This window comes from Manis javanica, chromosome 8 (assembly GCF_040802235.1).
Source record: "Manis javanica isolate MJ-LG chromosome 8, MJ_LKY, whole genome shotgun sequence".
Classification (NCBI taxonomy): Eukaryota; Metazoa; Chordata; class Mammalia; order Pholidota; family Manidae; genus Manis; species Manis javanica.
Window position 1 is genome coordinate 38,572,676 of NC_133163.1, and position 27,288 is coordinate 38,599,963.

The 27,288-nt window shown below is 35.4% G+C and overlaps 1 protein-coding gene across 1 annotated transcript in view; it reads right to left on the reverse strand.

Moving 5' to 3' along the window:
* The window catches only part of HIF1A (hypoxia inducible factor 1 subunit alpha), a 37,039-nt gene extending 19,660 nt beyond the window's left edge, over positions 1-17,379 (reverse strand). Inside the window, exon 1 of the mRNA XM_017672141.3 lies at positions 16,998-17,379. Coding sequence (XP_017527630.1) covers positions 16,998-17,032 — 35 coding nt within the window. The 5' untranslated portion in view covers positions 17,033-17,379. The remainder of the gene's footprint in view (positions 1-16,997) is intronic.
* Positions 17,380-27,288: the final 9,909 nt, after the last annotated feature.

The following is a 27,288-nucleotide window of genomic DNA, read 5'->3' on the forward strand; positions in this document are numbered from 1 at the left end:
GCCTATAAGCTACAGGAATTTATACTGGCACCTACAATAAGCTGCTGTTTCAGGTGTAGCTTACTCCTTTAGCATCTCCTTATGTATTACTGGCACAACTGGTACCAAGTAAATGTGGAGGTGGGGGTAAGGAAGAAAAAAAGATGTGGCAGTGTACCAAGAATTTAAAGGAACAGGTTAACAAAAATTGATAAAGGTGTCAATTCAATGGTATATCTTCCCTTTACTCTTCTCCACTTTACACTTCTTTCCTTTACTCTTCCAAGAATAAAGTCAGTCAAAAAGATTTTCATAAGTCATACCAAGCAGGACTGTCTTCTTTGCTTAACTGTGTAGTAACATCTATTCGTCTGATCCAGTTGAAGGTAAACAAGGCTAAACCTTGTTCAGACCTTGGCTTAATAGCTATTGTTTATTAAAGCCTATGTGCCAAACACTACCATATACTAGGTGTCTAGTTCTCTCATACCAACCTGTAATGTTATCTGTACTTTATACATGAGGAAAATGGGATTCAGTAGTTTAAATATAGCCAGTATATAACAGTTGGGATTTAAACCGAGGTGTTTTTCTACGCCAGTCTTTTCCACAATGTTTTACCTTTTTAAGAGAATGCTGTTTCTATGTCAAATACTCAGCTGCTCTCCTATGACCATCAACCTAATCCTATTAAGTCAATTATTTATTAAAGGCTGAAAATAGCCATTACCATTTATTGAGCACTCAGCACTATGCTAAGGACTTTGCCAGCATTATTTCATTTAATTCTCCTTATATGAATGAAGTACACAATTATCTCCACTTCAAATCCCTCCTCTTCCCACATGATCTGCAAAGCTGAAACTTTCAATCACAGAAGCAACATTCTCAAACACAGTGCATGGTTCCTGTTATGTTATACAACAAGTTAGTATTTAGCAGTTCTACTGGGACAATAGCAATAATAGTGTTAGTACTTGCTTGTGTGCTTACCTGACTTTTATAAGAATGTGAACATTAGCTATTGTTAGTGAGAACTTTGATACAAAAATTTCAGTTCAAACATCTGTATCAACCTAGCTTGAGTATCTTAAGATTTAAAGTGAGCTATTAAACCTATTACTACTTATAGTGATCTATATGAATCAATTTTCTCAATACTTTATAACTAAAAGATATTTGCTGCTGAAGCTATGAAAATGCAACAATGTCAACAGTTCATTTTTTATGTGCATTAGAACTGCCTCATTGTTCTCACTGACTTTATGTAAACATTTTAAATTTGAACTTAAAAATAAAATGTGCAATAATAAAAGTTTTGAAAGTCTATTTTATGCATAAAATGGAGATCCTGGAGGAGAGGGGAGAGAACCAGAGTGTCCCCATTGGCTCTAGCATTTCAGATAAGCTTCCCTCACTTCTTTCCCCTCTTGACTTGGTGGATGAGAGAGCAATGGCATGGGAAACAGATTCCTATCTGGTTCAAGTAAAACCAGCAAGAAAGGAGTGATGCTCAGTGATCTCATGATAAATCTGAATATTAGTTCAAATGCCATAATTAGTTCAGGTGATCAAATTTTATCAGCAACTTTGATTATCCCTCCTTCTCAACCAAATCTAAGCTACCAACAAATAACTACCCAAATGAAACCCTTGGAGAAAAGTTTACGTCCTTGTATTACCACTTAATGCTTTAGAGATTATCTGATCGAGCTAACCAGGCAGTGGATTATCTCCATACCTTTAGTAGTGTTTGTGTTGTCCAGACCTGTGAAGATAATGATTATTCAAGATGTGGCAACTCAGTTTATAGAACAAGTCGATTAGAAATGTGAGCTTCAATAAAACATTTAAAGGACAATATATTTAAGCTGTGAAGCCTGTGAGAATAAGAATTTCCATGAGCCAGACTTTTGTAAGAATAATAAGCCTCAATAAAACAAGTAATATGAAACTTTAAGAGTTGACAAACCTAAATTAGATGAAGGTGATGAAAATCAGTACATCCCCTATTGCATAATAAATCTAGAAATAAAGCAATCAGGAGATCTGTACTAAAGATTTACTGAAGAAATTTATGAATTCCTCACACGTGACTATGGAAGCTCTTAAAACATTTGTAAGCTTAAAGCTAAAACCTCCAAAGTTCTTATGAGTTTCAGCCTCTGAACTGCCCAGCTTCTTTGTCTACCACAGAAAGGCTTTTTATTTTTAAATCAGATCAAACCCCACAAAATTACAGTAATGACCAAGAATTATTTCTGGTAGACCATGGGGTCTAGGTCTAGGTCCCACAGAGATGATTTATTATTTAGATTGCATAATAAACATCTTGTAGACCAGAGGTAAACAGGCAGTTTTCAGCATGCAAATATGGTATCTCAATTCCACCTGTGTTTTTTGTATGACGTAGAGACCAAGTTCTGCTACTAATATGTCTATGTAAAGTGCAGTTTTACAGTCTGCTAATCATACTAGAAATCAGTTAACAGTAAAGATTCTATCTTTTGAATGGTTTACTTATCTATTCCCATGACTGTTCTGGAACTAATGTTTGAGTAAACTAGCAAAGTAGCTCAATCTTTGTGGTACTCTAGCTTTTACATACTTTTTATTATTATTAAGCATGCAGTACTAGACAAGAAGCTAACAATTATATCTTGAAATTATTTTGTATAGGAATATGTTTAGAAAAATAATTTAAACCCATTGTCTTACTAAGCTTCTTAAATGCAAAGTTCATGAATAAACAACAGCTATTAGAGAATATTTAGATTAATAAGAACATAAAATAACTGCACATTTTAATTCACATTATCTCTGTTGTCTACCTAATTGCACAAGAAAAGCTAGTTAGCATTCCTACTGTAAATATATGACTTTTAAGAAGAGACATCAGATCATAATCATTCAAAATATTAACAGTTGATCAGACTTATTTCTAACAAACTTATTTCTAATAACGTGGCATTGAAGGTACATGTTATCTTGCATTTCTTGTGCAGTATTTCTATAGGACAGACATTCTGAAATGAAATTCTATGATCTAAAGACGTGGCATTTAAATTTTCCTTTCCAAAAAGGTCTGTAGCCATTTTTGTTTCTTCCAATCCATAAGTATGTGTACCTGTTTTTCCTCATGCATGTAGTAATATATACTATGCATCTTTTTTATCTTTTTAATTTTTGCCAAGATCATAGGTGAAAATTGTGTTATCTAATTGTTTTAACTGCCCTGCATTTCTTAAAGTCTCAGGCCAGAGGAAATTTCATGGAAATCTTCATGTTCTTTAGTCAGCATCTTGGCCTTAGCTTTAAATCCAAATGTATACACATGGTGCTTACTATGTACACAGCGGTATTTCAACATTTTTCATCTATTTACAGCGGTATTTCAATATTTTTCATCTATTTACTTATTTAATCTTTATTATCACTGTTTTAGATAAGGAACCTGGTTAAATAGCTCACCAAGTTTACACAATGAATAAATGGTAGAGCCTGTATTCAAACTCAAGCAGTCAGGCTTTAAAAACCATCCTATTAAGACTAGACTAGGCTGCCTCTCAGAAACTCATTCTAACTACCAAATAAGTACTGTTAAGTCCAGGCCATTATTATAAAGTTCAAAGTTTGTCTACTTCACATCTCCAAAGACATAAAAAGAAAGACATAAAGGTTAGATTTGGAATTTAGGACTTGAACCTAAAACTATTTAAAAGGACTCATGGCCAAGCTCTTCCCTGCAGTCTGCTTCTGAATCCAAAATCCTATTGGAAGATACTTACAATGGCAATGCTACCTCTGTTCACTAGCTCTTCAAAGCAGAACAATCTGTAACAGGTATAGCCAACCACCAACGAGAGAGAATCCAAAGACTGTAATTCAATCTACCCCATATACTGCCACTAGACTTTATTTTTACTTTGTACAGAGGAGCTTTTTGAACATTTTAGCTCACTACTGTTGGTGTTTTATTTGCGTTAACATCTGGATCCCCACAGTAAAGCCAATCTGCATACTCACCTCAGGAGATCTCACTTGGCATAAGTCAATTGCCAAGACACCTAATCACACAAAGTACCATGAGAGTAAAGAGGAAGGGAATTTTCCCCTTCTAACATTTACTGAGCACTTACTGTGGGTCAGGCACTGTGTTAACTGCTTTCCTGTATTAGCTCATTTACTTATCTTAACAATTCCCTTGAGAACCAAAAAACTACATGGGAAGTAGCCTTTCCTGAACCTCAGAATAACCTCTTTTATTTAAGAAATATTTAAGAAATACTTACTGAGCATCTATCAAGTACCATACACTATGCTAGGTATTAGGAATACAGTGATAAGCAAAATAGTCTTCACGGAGCTTAGCCTCCTACTTAAGTCTACTGAAATAATAGTTACCACATGCTGTATTCTCAAGTGCTGGGTGGGCTGCATTGTTAACTATTTGGGGACATTCAACATTTCAAACCTCTGGTTCTATCTTTGTAAATTCTGAATCAGTACATCTGCAGCAGGGCCCCCAAATATGGGTTTTTAAAAACACCCATGATGCATATGATATACAGTAAGATCTGGGAACCACTGACTGAATAGTATTCATGTTACGTGGCTTTAATTTCACCCTCAAATTACTACCACAACAATCTTTCCAAAATAAGAAATCTGATACTAAGTCCTGCTTAAAATCCCATCAAAAGTACACAGAACAAAGTTTAATTATTTTCAAAGGAACCCACCCTCTCTTACCCAATTCCCAGTCCATCTTTTCGTCCTCATTTCCAACATTTTTTGACCTCAGTGCCGTTACTCAAAAGTTTAAAATTTAATTCTTTCTGGCTCACTCACCGTACTTTCTCTGCCTGGGGTACTCTTCTCAGTATGTGGCTTAGTAAATTTATGTGAGAAACTCTCAAGATTCAACTCCAACATCACTCTGTCCTGTTTTCCAAAACTCTCTTCTCCCCTAGCTTTGACCACTTTGTTATTTTTCTGTATTTATCTTCCTCTACAATACTTAAAACTTCTTGAAGGCAGGAAACTGCCTCATCCATCTCTGTATTCTTGGTGGGAATGTGCATAAATTCTACTTGGCTTCGGTGTTTGATCCAAGTCTATTTGCCTACGACTTCAGCCCATGAAAGTTGACTGACCCTTTCAACATTCTTCTTTGGATCCCTGAATGTGTACTTCATCCATGCTCCTGTGATCCTATAGATTACAACCATAATTAAACAGCATAACTATGCCAGTACTATGGACAAAGCATACTATTTGGATTTACTGTGATTATCTGGATATACACTTTCACATAAGTAAGCATATCCTTACCAGGAGTATGTTAAAAATGAAACATTTTTAAAGTTATTGATTAAAAAAAAATCACCAAGCAGTGTAATACCAAATAGCATCAATATCATACCAAGGAGATCATGATCCTACCAACCAAAGAGATTTAGAGGCATAGAGAGAGAGCTGAGAAACTAGAATACCAATTTGCTGAAGGGGTCTAACGTTTAAGATTATTTCCTTTATCACTGCAATCTTTAATGTCTTTTATTGTTTTGTCCTAAGCTAACATGGTCAAGAAAATGTATGAGTTATAATTAATGTTGTTAACCAATTAAAGCAACACCTTTTTCACCTTTATGTCTTCCTCACCCAGCTGGAAACAGGAGAGTTGACTCATTTTGCTTTCTACTATCTTTTTCAAGAAAGTGCTGTAATTTTCATTGTAAGACAAAGGTTTTCATTAAATTGATTTCTAATCCTATTTTTTTTTCAAGGGTGTTACCCTTAGAAGTATTCTATATTTGTTATCAGGAGTATTATTATTATTAATAGGACTTTGTTATATTTTCCATCTGATAACTGCTGAAAACCAGAATACTTCAAACAGATAATATATAATTTTAAAAATCTCTACTTAGTGGAAAAAGTAGCTAAGATTTGACACTGCAAATTGAATATAAATTACATTTTCAGGGCAGCTAGCTATTTATTACTTGTAATTATTTTCTCTGGGAAAATGTCTTCTGAGTTCTAATCAATTAACTTAAAAATGCACCTTGAGGATACTCATGTCAGAGAAAATCATTCATTTACTCAGCAAGTACTTCTTCATCATCTTCTATGAGCGAGAAACCATTCTCAACATGGAGCACAGTACAATAAGCAAAACAGACCAAGTCAACAAAAATTAATCCATGTTTATAGAAGATGTGACAATATGTTACTATACGAAAAAAAGCAGTTTATATAACAAAATGTGTGAATCCATTTTTATATACGCATATATATATGTACACACCTACATGTAGACATATAACAGAAATGTACAGATAAAAGCAGAAAGACACAATGATATATAGTGTTGGCAAAGTTTACAAATATTAACAGCAGTTTCAAGATGGCAAGATAAGAGATACTTTGTACTTTGTCAGAGAACTGACACTATCAGCGCACCTACATTTGTCAGAAAAACCAGAAAGTAGTCATCGAAGTTTTAAACTTGTTTCCCATAAAGACCAAAAACAAGTTAAAATTCTTCTTCATTTTGAAAATAAAGCAGGAATGATACTATTTCTTTCCAGGAAATAGAAAGTAAAGACTGAGTAAGCAATATAATTCAGTATTTTCAGTCTCTCATTTTAATCTAATTTTCAGAATTTAAAAATTCAGCATTTCATAACTTTGAAATTAAAAAATGGTGAAATAGCTTATTTCTAAGAAAGAATACTCCGAATAAATTTCATTTTTGAAAGCAATTTAAATTTCTTAGTTTGGATGATCATTATCTTATTAGCTTGGCGTATCTCTTTAATATCCACAATTAAAGAAAAGATGGGTTATTCACCTGGTAACGTAAAAATGCTTACTCAATTTTCTAATGCTTCAATAAATAGAAAAATTTTTTTAATGTTTTAAATTTGAAAGTACATCCTGAAAATGAAATCTATACCACATTGAGGTAGCATTAAGGCATAAATGTTCTATTTTATATATTAAACTTATTAACGGATTTATATCTGTTTACACTATTATGAATTGAATTTGTTTGTAAAGAGATTATGCTTTTGTTTTTAGATTATTCCTAACTAGTAATTTAATTCAACTCTCTCCTGATTCAGAATTGGTATACTGAGCATCTAAAAAAAAAATCTCTGATCCCCTACTATATATAAAGCACTAGATAAATAAAATAAAAAATGTGTATGTGAAGATTTTACTTTAAGATGGAAGTTCTCCAACTTTGGTTTGCACCACAATCACCTTGATGGATTCTTTAAACCATAGATTACTGAGTCTTGCTGCCAGCGGTTCTGATTTTGAAGGGCTGGACCAGACCTGAGAATCCAAATTCCTTACAAATTAGCAGGAAGTACTAATGATGCTGGGTCTGGAGAACACTTTGGGCCCCTTTGCTCTAAGAAGATAACTTCTTTAGGTATCCTTCAAAAATGCCCAGAGACAAAAAAGATTGTTCATCAACAGTCAAAAATGATTTAGTATTTTCCCTTTAAAAATCTGCCCAAATGCTTTACAAATATAGGAAACATATCCAACCTCCAAGACATTAACATTGTCACGTACTTAGATTCATTAACTATAAATAAGGACTTGGGGCTTAAACTAAGGACTTAGACTAGATTATTCAATGGTTGACCTATGATATACATCACAATCACGAATGGAACTTTTTTCCTAGCTATTTGTTTGTAGATCACAACCCTGGAAATTCAAACCACAGGCTTGGCAATGTCTGTCTAAAAAACAATCTCCCGGATGATTCTGATGAGCACTCGTATCTGTTCAAGGTTTTTGTTTCATCTATGGGTATTTGTAAAGTTTACAGATTCCTGAAACTTATCCCAAAGTTACCAAATCAGAATCTCTGGAAGTGGGTACCTGGAATCCTTACATTAACTGAAGAGCCAGATGATTCTTAAAAATTTGAGAACCATTTGCAGGTCTTATAGCAGAGATTTATTAACAGGTTAGCAAGCAAATTTTGAAAAATAAGGAAATTTATTTTTAGCTACAACCACTTACACATACTACAACAACTGTTTGTCAGGCAGAACACTGAATCGAGTGTTGGTCAATACTATGTAAAGTATAATTGCTGGGAGTAATGAGCTACAGGTACAACTCAATGGTAAGCAAGTAATAAATGTGTAGTTAATAAAACCCATTAGCTTTGCCTAAAAAATATTAGAGCACGACCAGGCTTTGAAGGTGACCAAGTGAAAGAAAAACATGGTAACTGCAGAATGTTTTTTCAATTCTGAAACATCTTTTAAAAAATCACCTTTAAAATCTCTTCACGAATGCCATAAACATCAAAAGGTTGAGAATCACCGTCAGTGGTAACAGTTGTGTATTAATGGCTTTCCCCAAATCACATCACCTACTCTATCCTTCTCCCTTTGCACCACTTCCCTCTCAATTTGTAAATGCTTTTCTGTTTCCCTTATATGCTTTCCAATAGTAAAAGAACTAAAATAGAACTTAAAGAATCAGTGGCATTAAACATGTATGGATGTGTGTATTCAGAAGAATGTGTCCTTAATTATTTGCTTAAATATAAAAAAGATACCCAAGTCATAATTATCAACTACTTATATAATAGAAAAATCATATATATCAGAATAATGGTATTGAGTTAAACGCACAGAAATAATACTTTGAAGACTTTTCCTATTCTAAACCCTGACCATGATGAAGATTCTAGAAACGATTACAAAGAAACTCTCCTGAAGCAAATGTCTTGGTTCTCCACCTACACTAATCTATTCCATCCAATGTTGTACCAAATAAGTTTTCCCAACTAACTCTCTGATCCTGTTTCTTCTCTATAAAAAGGGGACAAGCAACACTATAAGTATCAGGTCTGATTTCACCTGAGACTGAAGCCCCCATATTTAATATGGCCTGTACTTTTCTACAAATCAGATGCTCAATATGTTAATTTTTAAATGAAAAAATTAAAGATGTTTGAGGATTTTTTACTTAGGAATAGAAATAACTACCTTCAGATATTTGAAAAGGATGTCATACACAAGGCAGATTAGTATATGATTTATGCAACTCTAAGTGGGAGTTACATGAGAGCTTTGCTCAACATGATTTAAAGCAGTGGTGAAGAGAGAATTTTTAAATGTCCTCTCATTTGGTGGTAATGTAAGAAAGAAAAGGGAAAGAAAAAGCATATTCTAGATCATCTAAATGGTATCTGCATATGTCTATGTTCCCACTACAAGTCTTCTGCGTTTGAAGCTGTGGTTATTTATGACCAAATTGGGGTCAAATGATCACTAAAAGGAACAGGTTCACATTTTTTTAATGTGGTATATTCACACTGAGGTCACTGGGCACATCTCAATGGTTCACAGGAATTCCTCTGCTCCAAAAGAGATCCAAACATTACTCAGGGTGGAGAAATACTGGAATCAGAACTTTCTAACATTTAAAGCAGCCAAAAACAAACAGTTTTATGAGTGTGCATTTTGCATGTGTCTAAGAAAATCCCCAAAACAGACTTGCTAAATTAGTATACACTGGTACAAAGGATGCTCCTGTGATGGTTAATATTAAAGAAACAAAATTTAAATCCTAAACTCAGTATTTTGCAAGAGCCTCAAACTTGAAACTCCTGTACTAAAAAATAAAAGATGAAATACATAATGGACTAATCAATTAACAGCAAAAACAGAATATTCAGTTGCGGTCTGGGCCCTCAACAATTCAGTGCTCTTCTTGACAAATTAGACACACAATATCTATTGACTAAATGAATGCAAAATAATCTGTTATAGGTCACAGAGGTTAGGTGTTACAGAAGCATCTTTGGTTAAAAAAGTTTCTGAACCACTGAAACAAATCGCCTGTTCACACTATCCAAGAAAATACCCCTTCCTCCATTCACAGTGAAGGCTTTGAGTACTGATTTGACATGTAACCCATTTACACATTTTAGCTGTTATGTGCAAAAGCAAGCAATTCCCAACTCTTCTCTGCAAACAGAATAAAGACATTTAATAAATTCTTGACACCTAAAGTGTAAGAAAAAGTAGACTTTCTTGATCTCCCATCCTAACAGCCAAATACCCTTAAGAATATTTTTCTTCTTGTACTATTATCAGTATGGAAAATGATTATTTTAGTATAACATATGTATACCAAAAAAAAAAAAATCTTCATTTAATTTGAAAAGGCCAGGTGCTTTTGGGAACAAAAACCAACATAGAGGAAAAGCAACACTAATGCTATTATAAATTATAATGCTATTATAAATAGCCAGATAGTTTGGCCCACTGACATCCACCTTGGTCAAGATTGTCCCAAAGATTTGAGTGGTTCTAAATATATGAGACTTCAAAGGAATAAAACAATATATGAATAACAAATATAATATAGCTATAGTATTATGAATACTCAGTGTTCTGAATATGAATAAGAGTATGAACATGAAACTCTCCAAAACTTACAATAATATGAATATAATGATAGGCTTCTAGTTTACTAAACTAAGCCCTGACTTTGTGCCAAGAACTATTCCAAGTATTTCACAGGGTTTTCTTCAAAACAATTTTATAAGGCAAATATTCTTATCATCCTAATTTACAAAATTAGAAAGTGAGACCTAGAGAGGCAAAGCAACTGTTCAAGAAGACCACACAGCTAGTAAGTGGCAAAGTAGACTGCAAGTCTCTAGGGCCTAACCTGTTAGCCATCAGTCATCACTACCTCTTGCTTAAGAAATGAAATGAAAACCCTAATCCAAAGTAGAAGGACTTTTAAGCTTCCCAAAAAGCACAGCAAGAACAGTTGCAGAACAACTGTGCTTGGCAGAAAACTCTGTAGAATATTAATTCAGGTGATTTGCAACAAAAATCTATAGTTCATTCATTATAATACCAGCATTAATCAAGAGTCCTGTATAAGGAGATAATTAATAATCTACATCAAAACAATCAAATAATCTATAATAAAACATTGGATTCCTGTAATCAGGGAACCCCACTGACATGGTTAAAAATGAATAGTCCAAGCTGGGCAAAGCGGCATTCATCCAGGAGACTGATATATGGATGCTAGAAAAAAGAGTTTCATTTTTTTAAAACCACAAACTGTATGGATGCAGGTATGGGGATGCTAAGTGACCATCTTTCATATCATATAGATAGCCTATCAGCAGCAGAATTAAGGCCAACAGGCAAATAGGCCAAAGGTATATAAACCAAGTAATATTCAAGAGAAAATCAGGGAATCAAGTCATGATTACACTCCGAGGAACTCACTCATGACGCTGGATCTAGCTGTCCGTCAAACCAAAGCTAGACTGTGAGCCAGTAACTGCCTTTCATCCTCTTAAAACTAGTCTGAGTTGTGTCTCATCACTTGCAATAAAAAGAATCCTAATACACTTACACTTGCCAGTGTTTCTTACTAAAAACAAATTTTAATGGTGATGAAGACCATTCCCAAATACTGCTAGAGAATATAAACTGGTCCAAACTTTATGGAAGTTTAGAGTAGACATAAGAAATGTTTGCTAAAGATGAAACAAAGGTAAAGACACTTCCCACACATTTACCTGATTTTTTGCACCCATATATGTCTTTCAGTAAACTTATTTATTGTTCTGAATATACAGAATTTGACAGGCACTTTTAACATACCTTAAAATAGGACACTGAGTTATTTTCAAGGCCTAATACATGTCACACAACTATATTTATTAAGAAATTATGCTTTCTAGCCTGGTTTTAATAGATACTATAAGTATTTTGGTCACCAGAACAACTAAAAGGTAATATCTTGGAGACAGTTTTTCTTATAAAAATAAGTCATTTCAGTTATTGTTTTAAATTTTTTTAAGTTTCTAATTAAATGGGACTTCATTAACAATAAAACAGGTATAGTCCATTTGAAAAAAATGAATCTTTTTCTGAAAAAGTCCTAGCAGATCAAATCTTTCTAAGTCACTAGAAAAACTTAATTCTCATGTTAGAGGTGCTTAACTTCACTTCTGATGAAGTTTCCACTGGCAACTGTTCTCAGTCATTAGCTTTAAGTTGGTTAACATTCCAGAAACAAACCCTTAAAAACACAACCACTCCAACATATTCATTAAGCATGGCTACTATCATTAAAACAAAAAATAGTAAGTGTTGGTAAGGATGAGGAGAAATAGGAACTCCTGTACACTGTTGGTAGAAATGTGAACTGGTACAGCCACAATGGGTAACAGTATGGTAGTTCCCTAAAAAATTAAAAATATAATTTCCATATGATCCAGCAACCCACTTCCAGGGATATATCCAAAAGAACTGAAAGCAAGATCTTGTAAGTAGTTATATTTGCACACTCACGTTCACAGCAGCAATATTCACAATAGCCAACAGGTGGAAGCAACTGTGACCACTGAAAGTGACCACTGAAAGATGAATGGATAAACAGAATGTGGTATACATTATTCAGCCTTAAGAAGGAAGATTTTCAGACATGTTACAACATGAAAGAATCTTGACATTATGTTAAGTAAAATAAGTAAGCCACAGAAAAGACAAAAACTGTATGATTCTATTACTTACTAAGTAACGTCAAATTCATAGAAACAGTAGAATGAGGGTTGCTACATGCTAGGAGGAAGAGGCAAAAGGGATAGTTGTTTAATGATTATATATAGTTTTAGTTTTACAAAGTGAAAATATTTTGGGGATTGGTTACAAAACAATGTGAATATACTTGACCCACTGAACTGTACAGTCACAAGTGGTTAAGATGGGAAATTTTATGTTATGTGTTTTTTTTTTACCGTAATTTTAAAAAATCCCACAATTACTTCAATCACTATGGAAAAGAGGTCATGAGGTAGTCACTTAAATTTTGCTTTTATAAATTTACACTTTATACAGTTTTCTAAAAAGGTCATGTCTGGCAAATAGATATGGTTTATTACTTTTACTGCAGAAAATACAGATTTTTATATAAAAATGTACATACAAAATAATTTGATGTTCCAAAAGATAGTTATTTTTAAAATTCCAAGACATTTGATTAATTTAACAATTCTCATTATATTTTTACCAAGAATACTGAACAAGAACATTGACTTGGTTTCAAATTATTTTTTTTAATGCTCTAGTTAAGCAGAAAACATACATTACACATACACCACAAGTAGCAGAAGGCTGGGTAAAAGCCACCAAATGGATAATTAGTTCTAACATTAAAAAAAACATTCTTATGAATTAATATCAGTTGCTTAATAGAAAACTAATCTAATAACACATTTAATTTAGATTATTTTCTCCTACCTATGTTAACAATGTTCAATAAGAATATTAAGTATCTACATTTTTAAAAATTGTATTTTAAGAGGACACGTTTGTCTGTGAACAAATACAGTAATCTAACCCAACTCTTTAGCACCATGCATAATTGTTTATTTCACCACAACAGAATAAACTACAAGTTCTTCAGAAAGAAATCAGCCAAGAGACTAATCCCTCTCAAGCTCCTACACACCATTCTTAACAACAATAGAATGTAACCACAAAATCTTAACCATGAGCCCAAACACCATTAGAGAAGCAAAGAGGAAGTCAATAGGTAAGAAAGACTGGATGTTCTCCAAACTGCACAGTGCTTTGCTGTGGATCACAGGAATGAGCTCCACACTCTAGCAGTCCAAAACAACCTCACAGTTCAATAAATACATACATGTGGAAGAGTGCACTAATACAATTTCATACAAATCAAACCACAAAAATGACACTAATAATACAGGCTTGAAGCCTTGCCCTGACATAGAACCCAAGGTCTTAACTCTGCAGAAATTCATGAGCAAAAGATAGTTTTCCTACCAGGTAAGTTCATATGCTTTCCTGGGAGTATTTTTTACGAACTCTTCATGTTTAGCAATGATAAATATTTATTAATTGTCTACTTAAACTGTGACGTCTAGACAAAAAATAAGTTTTAAGTTACTGCCAGTCCTAAGACTGTAGTGTCTTGCACATACCTTGCTCTGAAATGAGCTGTTTAGACTAGTATATGTATTTATGACTCTAGTCCCTATCTGGGGTGTAAACAAGGGGGAAGCTACTGTGAAAATGGGGCTTTGAGCAGACCGGAACTCAGATACTCAAGAATAATTGATGCTAGGCATCAATATAACCCAGGGATGTACTGTTTTACCTGGAAAGAACTCCCCTTAAGCTCTGAATCCGGTATTAGTTTTTTCATTTTTAGGAGGTATAGAAAAGATGTATGAATGTGGGGGGCAGAGGAACGCAGAGAAATACTTGCAAAGACTTGCAAAAAGGAGTTTTTAAGTGTTGTGAAAGTTTCGAATAGAAGTTTAACAGACAATGCTTATTTTCAAGTATACAGTGTTAGAAGAAGACTCCCAAACCAGGCACTGGGCATTATCTCATTTAATAGTCACAATAACTGATAAGATGATTGCTCTTATTTTCTTATCATTTCAGAAAGAGGAATCAAGCTCAGAAGCATTCAGTAACTTGCAGAAGTTAACAAAGCTAACAAGTTAAGACGCTGGACTCTAACTCAGAGATATCTGGGTCCAGATGCTATGCACTTCACCACTAGGTATGCTCTTCAAACAAGAGGAAAATCAAAATAGAAATGTAACAAGAAAAAAGTTAACTAATACAGAGAGATTATTGACTTTTAATGACTGAAGTTAAAGAAGAAAGTTAAGGAATGTCCATTCTCAGAAAATTCACTTGAATGATCTAATAACTGTTTTGGAAAACTCTGAAGGAGTCTGTCTGATCTGAAACATGAAATGGAGTAATAAACCTCTTACCATTTCTTTGAAATCTAAAAATCAATATTAATGTGCTATTAAATAAATCCAGGCCCTACCACTACAGGAATCAACATGAAATTCCTTACGTTAAATCTACTATAACCACACCCAACCCCGTTCTGATTTCTTTCAAATCTTTTGGCTTTTGAATTTCCCTTTCTTTAAAAGAGACAAATTTGTCTCCATCACCTGGACTCTTTTAAATGATAAAATTCTAAGGAGAAAATCCCTGCCCCTATATCTGTTTTCTTTTTAAAAGCTTCTAAAGTATTAGTTAGAAAAGGATAAAATCCAGACATCTTTAACAAACAGTATCTAAAAGCTGTTGCATTGCCACCATTTATTAAGCACTTAATAAAGCTTAGTTTTTCATGTGTAAGAATCTCTATATTAAGAAATAAGATTCAACTCAAGTGTGTTAATTTTCAAATGAGAGTAATCTGAAAATAACAAACGGGACTGAAGGAAATCTAAGAACTAGTTTAGAACGGGTTGATGCACAGTAGCTAATAAACTCATTTACATTAAAGCTGCTTATGATATACACAACTGAGGAATTGCAAAGGATAAGTGTAATATTGCATATAAAAAGGAAGTGATCGGTGCATAACAATGTACAATATTAAATATGGTTCAGCATATAATAATGAGAGAAAACTGACACCACACAGAGGTAATCTGCCTTTAGGTTTACAGTACAACAGCCTCATCATTTCATAAGTACTGTAATCACCTCTGCAGAAGTAACTGCAATTTCCTGGCAATTCTTGGAAGTAAGTCTAGACCTGTTTACTCTTTGAATTTTTTAAGTGCCTCTATGGTATATACAGACTGAGAATGTACCATTCTACTGAATAAGGCCCGAAAAGGGATCTACAAAATAGCGAGAACATAAGTTTGTTTATCTTCTGCTGATACTCACTAGGGAAGTTAATCTCTCCTGGAAGAGTGGAAGGACTTAACAGTAAAGCCAGTCTACGAACCGTAACTCTTACTATAAATATTCAATTCCTTAAAATGATTTCCTCAAAGGTTAAGATACCAAATTGAACCAAATTTGTGTTTGTGGGGGAGGGGGTCTATCCTAATCTTACTGGTTCAACTCACAATTCTTAATTCTATAATGTACCACTTAGATTAAAACTTAAAAGGTGTTTTTACAACTTGCTTTAGGTTATAAAAGAACGATTATTTACTTCGGATATATTTTGAAGGTCTTCTTTAAAATCCTTAAACTTCGAGAAAATGAGACAGGCCTAAAATTTTTACAACATTTTAGCGCTGCATTTCATCTGATCACAACATTTTTTCAATCTCGTTAAAATTGTTTGCCTAAATTTAGCCAACCGCTACATTTTCACTAAGATATCATCAAGAATGAATGAGGTATCCTATAATGTCTGGGCTCTCTTGACAGGTGATATAAACACAAGTATCCAATTCCGATGTTCTCTTTAAAATGTTGCTAAATTACTGCGGCTCTCGGTCTAGGCAAGTTTTTCAAAGCTATTAAAACAAAACAAAACCTACACGTGCAAACTAAAAAGTTAGCATCTTTAGGCCTTCCCGGCAAATCCCTAATGCACAAAGGCAAAGACACCCGCCGCGGCTGGACAACTGCAAGGCAAGATCGCATGCGACCACGCGAACCCCTCCGTGGGAAACCCAGGACCGCGAGCCCACTGGGAAGCCAGGACTGCCTTGCAAGGTCCGCCCCGGGGCCGACTTTTCAATGGAACCAGAGAGGCTGGGGGCGGGAAGGAACGGAAGCTAGGGTGCAATCGGCGGCCACCCAACTGCGGCTTTCCCTTCCCGGGGTTTTCAGCCTGGGGGAAGTCCACCCGCATGCGGGCACCAGGCAAGCTGGGTTTTTGAGGCGGGTAGGGAGAGCGGTGCAAGGCCCGGGCGGCCGGGAAGGGGCGGGCTGGCAGGGTTCAGCCCCCGGCCCCTGAAAGCACTTTCGATGCGTCTCCCACCCCCCACGACAAGATGGCGACGTGGACAGCGGGGGAGCCCGGCCAGCGAGGCTGGGGGAGCTAGCGGGGAGGGGACAAGAGGCAGAAACAAAAAGGCGCCTCCCCGCCCCCCCCGGGCGGAACGCCGCGGACAGCCTGCTAGCCCGGGGCGGGAGCGCCGGCGGGAACGCGGTCGGCGGACGGAATAGGCTTACTTTTTTTTGTCGTTCGCGCCGCCGGCGCCCTCCATGGCTAATCGGTCCCCGCGATGCCTTACGGCCGGCGGCCCCCAGGCTCGCTCCGGCCTAAGCGCTGGCTCCCTGCACACGCGCGGAGAGAAGGCAAGGCACGTCCAGACGTGGGAGGTGCGAGGCGGGAAACCCCTCGAGAGACCAGGAGCGAGGAGAGGCAGGAGCAACCGCAGGGGTCCAGTTCCGGCTCAGAAGGGCCTACCCTTGGGCTGCTTGTCAGGGCGCAGCGCGACGCACCGGCCGAAGCGGCGGCTGGGGCGATCCTCGCGTCCCCTCCGACCAGGCGGCTGTGTGCAATGAAGAACTGAGGCAGCGGCAGGGGGCGGGCAAAGGCGGGGGCGCGCGCAAGGGGAGGAGAGTGTCGAGGGCGCGCCCGCCCGCGGAGCCCGGCGCGCGCTCTCGCAAGCCCGCCTCACCTGAGGGGGAGGCGGGTTCCCTGAGAGCCAATGGCGAGCGACGCAGGCGACCAGTCCCATCCCAGCCCACGTCTGTCTCGGCCAATCAGGAGGCGGTCAGCTGAGGCACAGCTGGGCCGCGCGGCCGCGCTCACGTGCTCTTCTGTGTGCAGCTGTGGAGGAAAGAGAAAGGGCCCGGGGTGCGGCCAGGCTGGATCTGGGGTCTCTGCGCCTTCTCGTTGGGAAGGCAGTGGCTGGCTTTGGGAGACGCTGCTGGAAGGAATTTCGGTCTTTGGGTCCCAGGCAGGCATCACATTTCCTGCTCCTCATGCAGCAAGTTCCGCACTCTCTCCTCTGCGGCTGTGCCGTGCAGGGTTGTCGCCAGCTCTGCTGAGTCCCAGTTCAAAAAAGCAGGCTTCCCGTCGTGGCAGCAAACCCTTTAGTCCCTTTGCGCAGATGTGTTACAATGGGGTCTTTCTTGCCACGTTACCCAACCGTGGTCCACGTTATTGAGCGCACTCTGCCGTAGCACACAAGGGTGCTCTTGTTTACTAAGTTTTTTTTTTTGAAGTTTGATTACTGGGTAAACGCAAATAAAAACAAAACAAACTCATCGTGCTGTAAACTTCTCAAGGTTTTCTTAAAACAAGGAAATCTTAAAATCTGAAATTATTTTAAGCGTTACAAATTGGTGTAAGTGGCCTTAATAAAAGTATGAACCAGAATTTCAGGAGAAGAATAGGAAAAAATAGCACTAGGTAGACTTTTATTTTACTTTCTTGTTGCTTTTAATAAATAATCTTAGATGGGTTCTGAAAAAAAAGGGGAGAACAACCCTTAATTTGAGACTTACCACCTTGAACTGAGTTCACTGTGTGGACTGGAGAGAGGAAAGATTGTCCAGCGCCCCAGCGAGGCACCTGGGCAGGAGACTGCTGAGCCAGTTAACTTGAGGCGGCCAGTATTGCCTGTTTGCTAACATGACTTTGCAAGCTACTGAATAAGACTTAATCACTTTTTGGCTTTGGAAGCATATATTTCAAGCTTGTCAGTCTTTTAAAAGAAAGAAGGATTTATTTTGTACACAACAAAAGATTACTGCACGTGCATCTCCACACTAGATTATTTTACTTCTTTACTATATTGTTACAATGTAGTTTCAGGTTGTATACTAATTAATGTGGATATCTGTAGCTTATACCGGTTTGTAAAAACAATGGCCTATGTAACATAGCATTAAAATCTGGTAAGACAACAACTGATTCTTCACACAGCACCTCTTTTAAGTGGCTGGTAGACCCATTGAATATATGGTTAAAGATTGATCTTAATGCTATTTTTTTCAGATTTATAATGCTGAATAGTATGTCTTCTTGAAAAGTACTGTGGGAAAAGTGAAGAGAAAGGAGCAAAAATAATTATTCATGTTTTCTTTTTTAATTAAGGAAAAAACAAAACAAACTAAAAATACAAACTTACACATTTAACATTCTGAAAATTCAGTGTTAAGAACACTGATTGCAAGAGTCAGAGTGAGCTTGCATACAGGCTCTGACATTTACTAACAAATCATTTAACCTCTCTGTGCCTCAGTTTACTTATTCGTGCTAATGTCACAGAATTATGGGATTAGTCAGTGAGGTAACACATGTAAGTACTTAGAACAATAACAGACACATAGTAAGCAATCAATAAATGTTAGCCACTAGTAATACTCATCTTGTTTTCATTATTCTTATCATTATTATTACACCCAGATTTGTGCCTCTGCTAGCAGTAATTGGTTTTCTGCTACAGTTCAGCCAGTTTTAACAACCCCAGAATGTCATTTTGTGAATATAAATCCACATATATTCTCTATTTTCAGTTTGGAGGCTGCCCACAGTATTCTTGTGTATGAGTATGGTTGCAGAGATCTTCAAGCATTTCCTTTCTCATTATACTTGGAAGAAATTCTCTCTAGGCAGTGGTTATAGTTTCAGTGTACAAAATCTGTTGCATCAAAAAAAAATGAGCATTTTGTAATACCAAATTTAACTCATTAAAAAAGTATTTTAAGAATTTCAGAAGTTTAAAACAAGGATAATTCAATCAGAAAAATATATTTTTGCACATTAAGTTTATTCCAATTTTCCCTTCCAAAAATGTATTAAATATATATTTTATATGTGTATGTGTGCATATGTATTATATGTATTATATGCACACATACATCTATGAACGTGGCAAACAATACTATTTAACCAATTCGATTTCACATGACAAAGGAATGAGAGTATTCCCTAATTCAATCAGTCCTGTTAACAGAATTCTTAAGAGCAAAATTTTTTTACTTTAAATCATCCTCTTTACAGCACCTACTAATAAATGCACTTATATTATTACATGTAAACAAACCTTAATGGACAGTCTATTCAATCATTTCATAATCTTTTATGTCAAATTTCATTTCAAATCACTTTGCAGAACTTTCTAAGTAGACTGAAAATTGCTAGCAAATGAGTCGGTTGACCTTTAACCCATATTTAGTAGGAAGTTGAGCAGTGATTCACGAGGAGGCAAGGCAAAACTTGACATTTGGATTACTACTAAATGTAGAGCATTGAGACTTTTTAAAGAGTGAAACACATCAGATTCAGATAGTTTAGAACGTATCAAACTATATAAGAAGATCTAGTGGTCAATAGTGATTCCTGGTTTACTATCTTAGTTCTCCTCCTCCCTTTGAACTATTCTATTTCAAAAACAACCAAAAAAGTGTATCATTTGGAAGGAAAGTGCTTAGAAAACAATAGACACTAATTTTTTTTTTCAAGGATCAAAGCAAAATGAATATATTTGCCTGAGTTTATGGAGAATAAGAATGGATTGAAATTTTGACACTAGCATTTTTCAATTATGATAGATTCTTTAAGCACAAATGTACAAAGGAATGCCAAAGGATTTTCAGTTTCTGGTCTACAGAAAGAGCTTGGAAACTCATACCCTCACAATGAGAAAACAATCTGAACAATCTGAAAACCAACAACTTTTCTTAGATCCATTCAGAGAATTGAGGTCATAGGGCAAACTACTGCCCTGAAAACTGGAGAGATGGATAGATGGATATAGGGAATCACAGCTGACCAGAGGATCACAGTTTACCAGGAGAGAAAGCCAGCAGCTGAAGCTAACATCACAGTAGGAGCCAATACCAGTAGAAACATTTTAAACTATGATTGAGAAATTGTTGGAAGCTCTGTGTAGACCAGTTTAAAAATGTTAAACTCCACGAAAGGTTGGGCTTTGAAGGGCTCCACAGTTTCCCTGAGTTTTACCTCCAGGAGCCCTAACAGATTGTCACTGTGAAGACTTGAAATAAAACTCTTCTTTTTGTAGAAGGGGGGGAAAGTGACCTTTTTGAAATAATCCCAGAGCACTCTGTACTTCATAACAAAGTCTGCCCTAAAGAGAAACTTTTTTTTTTTTTTAACAGAGCCTAACCAAACTCAGGGAAGGGAAACACCTAAGTCCAGCCCCTGCTAGCCTTAAACATGGGAGAAGGAAAATATTCGGCTCAGGTTCATTAAAAGACTAAGACCTAATCATAGGACTATAGAATGCCTTTCCTCCTCCCACACCTTACCATACTACAACATCAACAGGCTCTTGTGTAATAAGAGGTGATTACAGCTAAAAGAACTGCAAACCTCAGACCCTATTTAAAGAGGCACTAGGGACATCCAGAGACAATAAGAGAAATGAAAAAAAGGGCACTAGAGGAAATTTTAACCTCAGACACCACCGCTACAGCAAACAGTGAGTATAAAGCCTAACTCACAGCCATATAAACATAGAACTTCATAGTAAAGGCTTATCTACCTAAGTTCCCTTTACCTAATAAAGCGTGTATCACTTTCAATTAAAAATTTACAAGACATGCTATAAGGTAAAAAACACAATCTGAGGAGATAAGCCAAACATCAGAATGAGACTCAGAAATGGGAGAGATTTTGAAATAATAACTATGATTTTTATGTTAAGGGCTGAAATGAAAAAACTGAGCAACATGCAAGAGCAGATGGATAATGTAAGCAGATATAGCAACTCCAAGGATAAGTCAGAAGAAAATGTTAGAAATGAAAAACAATGTAACAGAAATGAAGGATGCGTTTGGATGGGCTCATCAATAGACTGGACACAGGTGATGAAAGAAGGAACTTGGAAGTATGTCTAAACTGAAATGCAAAGAAAACAAATTAATGAAGCACATGGAACAGATATCCAAGAACTGTAGCACAATTACAAAGGTGCAACCTAACTGTAATGGGAATACCAGAAGTGGGAGAGAAATAAAGGAACAAAAGAAATATTTGAAAAATATTTTTAAAATAATGGCTAAGGATGTTCCAAAATTAATTAAAGACATCAAACCACAAAATCAGGAATCTCAGAGAACACCACAAAGGATAAATACCAAGAAATCTATAATTACATATATCATATTCAAGCTGATGAAAATCAAGGCCAACAAGAAAATCTTGAAACAAACCAGGGGGGAATGGGAATGAAAATACCTCACGTATAGAGGGAGAAGGATAAGAATTACATTTGACTTCTCTTCAGAGACCATGTAAACAAGAAGACAGTAGGGTGAAATATTTCATGCAAAAAGGAAAACACACCAACCTAGAATTCTGTACCCAGTGAAATTATCCTTCAAATGTAAAGGAGAAATAACATTGAAGAAATTTGTTGTCAGTAGACCTACCTTGCAAGAAATGTTAAAAGAAGTTTTTCAAGGAGGAGAAAAATAATACAGGTTAGAAACTCAAATCTGCATTTAAAAAGCAAGGTGTTATAAAAGGAATAAAGGAAGGTGAAATAAATTATTTTTCTTATTTTTAGTTGATCTAGCAAATAATAGTTCATTCAGAAAATAATAGTAAAAATATACTCAATGTATATACCTTATGGATAACTGAAACGAATGGCAGCCATGTGTAAAAGGACAGGAGGAGGAATTGGGAAAATTCTCTTAATAAGGTTTTTTCACTACTTATGAAGCAATAAAATGTTAGAGTGGACTTGTAATAGTCATACATGTATATTGCAAACTCTCAGACAACTACTGAAATTTTTTTAAGTATAATTGATATACTTAGTAGAGAAAAATGTCATCATATAGATACATATGAATGCTCCTTTTTAAAACCAAAGAATGCAGAAAAAGACAAGAAATAAACTAAGAACAAGGACAACAAATAGAATTCCAAAGAATTGACAAAACAAAAAACAAAACAAGCAGGAAAACTCCTGAAATGAATAAGCAATTATAGCAAGTTTGCAGGATGTATTCCAAATATACAAAAGTCATTTGCTTTCCTATATACAGAAATGAGCAATGGTAATTAAAATTAAAAACACAATACCATTGACTATAATTAACCATACTGTGTTGTATACATGAAAGTTGCTAGAGAGTAGAGCTTTAATGTTCTCACCATAATAAAAACAACAACATGGTAATTCCATGAGGTAAAGGATGAGTTAACAAGCCTTATTGTGGTGAGCATTTCACAATATATACAAATATCAAATCATCACATTGTATACCTTAAACTTACACAATATTATATGTCAATTATATGTCCATAAAGCTGGAGGAAAAACACACCATTTATATTAGTACCAAAAAAATGAAATAGTATAAATCTAACTTAATATGTACAAGATGTATATGAGGAAAACTATAAAACCTTCACAAAAGAAATCAAAGAAGATCTAAATAAATAAATTTCACATGAGGAAACTCAATATGTTAAAATGCTAGTTCTTTTCCCAATTGATCTATAGACTCAATGCAATCCAAATCCCTGGCAAGTTAATTTATGATCTCAACATACTGACAATAAAGTTTAGAAGGAAAGGCAAAAGGTCAGAATAGCAAACCATATTGAAGAAGAATGAAGGAGGAGGACTAACACTACCTAACTTCAAGATTTTCTATAGAGCTACAGTGATTAAGGCAGTGTGGTATTGGCAAAAGAAGAGACAAATAGAACAATGGAATAGAATAGATAGCTCAGAAATAACCCCCCAGAAAAATAGCAAATGATGTTTGACAAAGGAGCAAAGGCAATCCAGTGGAGAAAGAAACAGTCATTTCAACAAATGGTGCTGGAATAACTGGGCAGCCACATTGAAAAAAATGAAGCTGGACTCTAACATTACACCTTCACAAAAATTAACTCAAAATGGATCCTAGGCCTAAATATAAAAAACAAAACTACAAAATTTCTTGATGATAACATAGGAAAAATTCTTTAAAAGTATGATCCATGAAGGAAAAACCAGCTAAGTTGGAACCCTTTAAGTTAAAAAGTTTTACTCTGCAAAGACACTGCTAAAATAATGAAAAGACAAACTACATACAGGGAGAAAATATTTGCAAAACATATATATATAATAGGGGACTTATATGCAAAATATACAAAGAACTCTTAAAACTCAACAGTAAGAAAACAGACAAGTCAATTAAAAAATGGACAAAAGACCTGAACAGACAACTCACAAAGATATACAGATAGCAAACAAGTGTAGGAAAAGATGGTCAATATCATATGTCATTGGAGAATTGCAAATTTAAATAACAATGAGATACCACTACACACTTACAATGGTTAAAATAAAAAACACTGACAATACTAAATGCTGACAAGGATATGGAGCAATAGAAGCTGTGATTCATTGCTGGTAGGAATACAAAATGACACAGTCACTCTGGCATACAGTTTGTCAGTTTATTACAAAGCTGAACATAGTTTTACCATTCAGGGTAGTAATAATGCTCCTAGATATTTACCCAAGTAAGTTGAAAACTTATGTTCACATTAAAACCTGCACATGAATGCTCCTAGCAACTTTATTCATAATTGCTCAGAATTGGAAGACACACCAGTAAGTAAATGAATAGGTAAACTGTGTAGCATTCAGACAATGGGTTATTATTCAGTGCTGGAAAGAAATGAGCTCTTAAATCACCAAAAGACATTAAATGCATATGTAAGGAAGACTTTAAATGCATATTGTTAAGTGAAAGTAGTAAATCTGAAAAAGCCTTCATGCTACATGATTATATGACGTTGTGGAAAAGGCAAAGCTATAGAGAAAGTAAAAGGATCAGTAGTTGCCAGGAATTTGGGGGAGGGGAGGGATGCATAGGTGGAGCACTGGAATCTTTTAAGGGTAGAGAAACTGTTCTGTGTGATACTCCAATGGTAGATACATCACATTATGAATTAGGCAAACCCAAAGAACTCTACAACACAAAATTTGAACCCTAATGTACACTATGGACTTTTTGATATATCAATATTGGTTAACTGATTGTAACAAATGTACCAAACCAAACCAATATAAGATGTCAGTAACAGGGAAAACTGTGGGTTTGCAGGTGGGGGAAGAGGGAGTATATGGGAGCTCTCTTAACTTTGTTTAATTTTTCTGTAAACCCAAAACTACTCTGAGAAGTAAAGTCTATTAATTACAAGAGAAAAAAGGAATACTATTCCAAACCCAAGTCTTTGTATCTTCTTGAATAAAGCAAAATTATATTTTAAATCATTAAGTTTACAGAAATGAATCTTGATGTAACATCCCTTTGACTAGGAAGGAAAGTGATATTTGAATATTTTTCCAGCATCAGAGTCAGTTGGAAGATTCTGAGAAGCCATAGCTCCATAGATTCTCCATTTTTAGAAAGGAAAGACAGAGGAGAAAGGAGAATAGAGTCTTATCTTTGAAGACTAATAGTAATACTACATCCTGATCCAAACACCTCCAGGACTTCAGCATCTTTTTTCACCTGTATGTAAGTTGGTACATTAATAAACCAAAGAAAGATGCTTATTATGAATCTGCCTTGCCCACTTTCTACCCCCAACACCAATATGCTAGCATACTTAGAGTCTATAATTAATTTGGTATATTAATTTGGTATATATTATGTCCATTCTATAATGAGACAGATACATAATTTTTGTTTGTGTGCCACTGGAGAGTGTGAGCTCCTTATGGACAGGAACACTTTAATCTTGGCAGCCCCAGAATCTAGGATGCCCAGCACACAAGAATAATCACCTTTTGAGCATCTGGTGTAATCTAAACACTGCACTAAGCTTTTTTAGATCTGCTCTTTTATTTAAGCACTTAAAACAGCCCCGTGAGGCAGGAATTCTGGTGATCCTATAATGGAATGGATAAGCAAGTTCATGGTCAAAGAGGTAAAAACACAATTCATTTTTCTAAAGTGTCAATTTCAGAATGAGGAGAAGTTGAATAATATAACTGCATGTGTGTGTTGGTGAGTATGTTATGCCTTTGGTCAGAAAAAATTCAAGTACAGAAAATGAGCAAATATAAAAAGTTCTCTTGACTTCCCTTGCCTCTTCCTTACCTGTAGAGACCTGGCTGTTACCAATTATCTGTGTGTCTGTCCAGAGATACTTAATTATTATACTAAAGGATCTGTTCCATGTCCTTTCCTTTTTGCACAAATGATAGCCTAGTACACACTTGGTCTACTGGTATTTATTTCATATGATGATGTTTTTCAGAGATTATCCCATCAGTTCATATATATCTCATAATTTTAATATTTATAATAAATAGATGTACAATGAAATAGAATGCAAAATCACAAGAATTTTTAAATTTTAATGCAACATTAATATATATGAACAAAGATCTTTTAAATTTGATTACAAATAAAATTGAGTTTCTCTAGGCAGGTTAGAAAAGAGACATTTACCATCCAGAAAGACAAATTTTTATACTATAGTTTAATTTGAGAAAATTGTACCATATCAGTTTCCTTATCTGTGAAAGCTATCAACCTTAAATGAATTACAAATAGAGAAGATTGCTTTCTACCTATATTCACTATTCTAATCATTTAAAAAATTACTTTTTCCCTTTGATTTTACTATACTTAGAGAAGCTACTCCGATTTTGCACATCATACATGATTTTTTCAGCTACAAATTTCCTTCTTAGCTAGCAATTTTAAAATTCAGTTCAAATCAGCTTAGCTCTATCTGATTTTTATGTAAGAGAAGAATAAAAAGTACACTATGAATCTAAGAATTCTACAGTAGGAGTTTTAAAAACTCAGTTGCTAGATTTCTAGCATTTATCATTGTGATATGAACTAATATTATATAGTATTCTTTATTTGGGGCCCAAATTCAGATTTGCTCACATAACTCTTGAGGCAAAACATCTTCAAGTTCTATATACAGTTTGCTGAAGTTCTGCTAAAACCCTGCTTATTGATAAGCTCTTGCTAGACTATAACCTTCTGGAATTTCTGACCCTCTCCACCCAACTTTGTTTCAATGCTATAGGGAAAGCATTTTTTTTTCTATACAATAATACAGGCAGTTAGATGATGGAAGGTAGGTGAGAGAATCTCAAAATAAATCTTATGACAGAAGTGCTTACTTTTATAAACTATTTGTGTGATAAAGTCATTCTCTCCAAAACAACTGTGGTTTCTATCAGAAAGAAAACATTATCAGAACATTAAAACTGCCAGTAAGCAAGGTATTTAAAAGGTATTTTTTGTCTAGATATTAATTTCCACTATAAGTTATATCTTTTTTTATCCAGGGATTTTAAAATAACCATTCTTAAATGGAAAACTGTTATAGAAAAATTAAATCCTAAATAAAAAAGGATCCTACACTGCTTAATATTTATCCTAGTTTGTTTCCTTTCCCTGTGCACTAAACCACTAGCCACTAATATTTTCCAAATTTTGGGTGGCTAGTTTTCCCTTTGATTTTTTTGTGGGTAATGCACAAACATTAGCTGTTTGG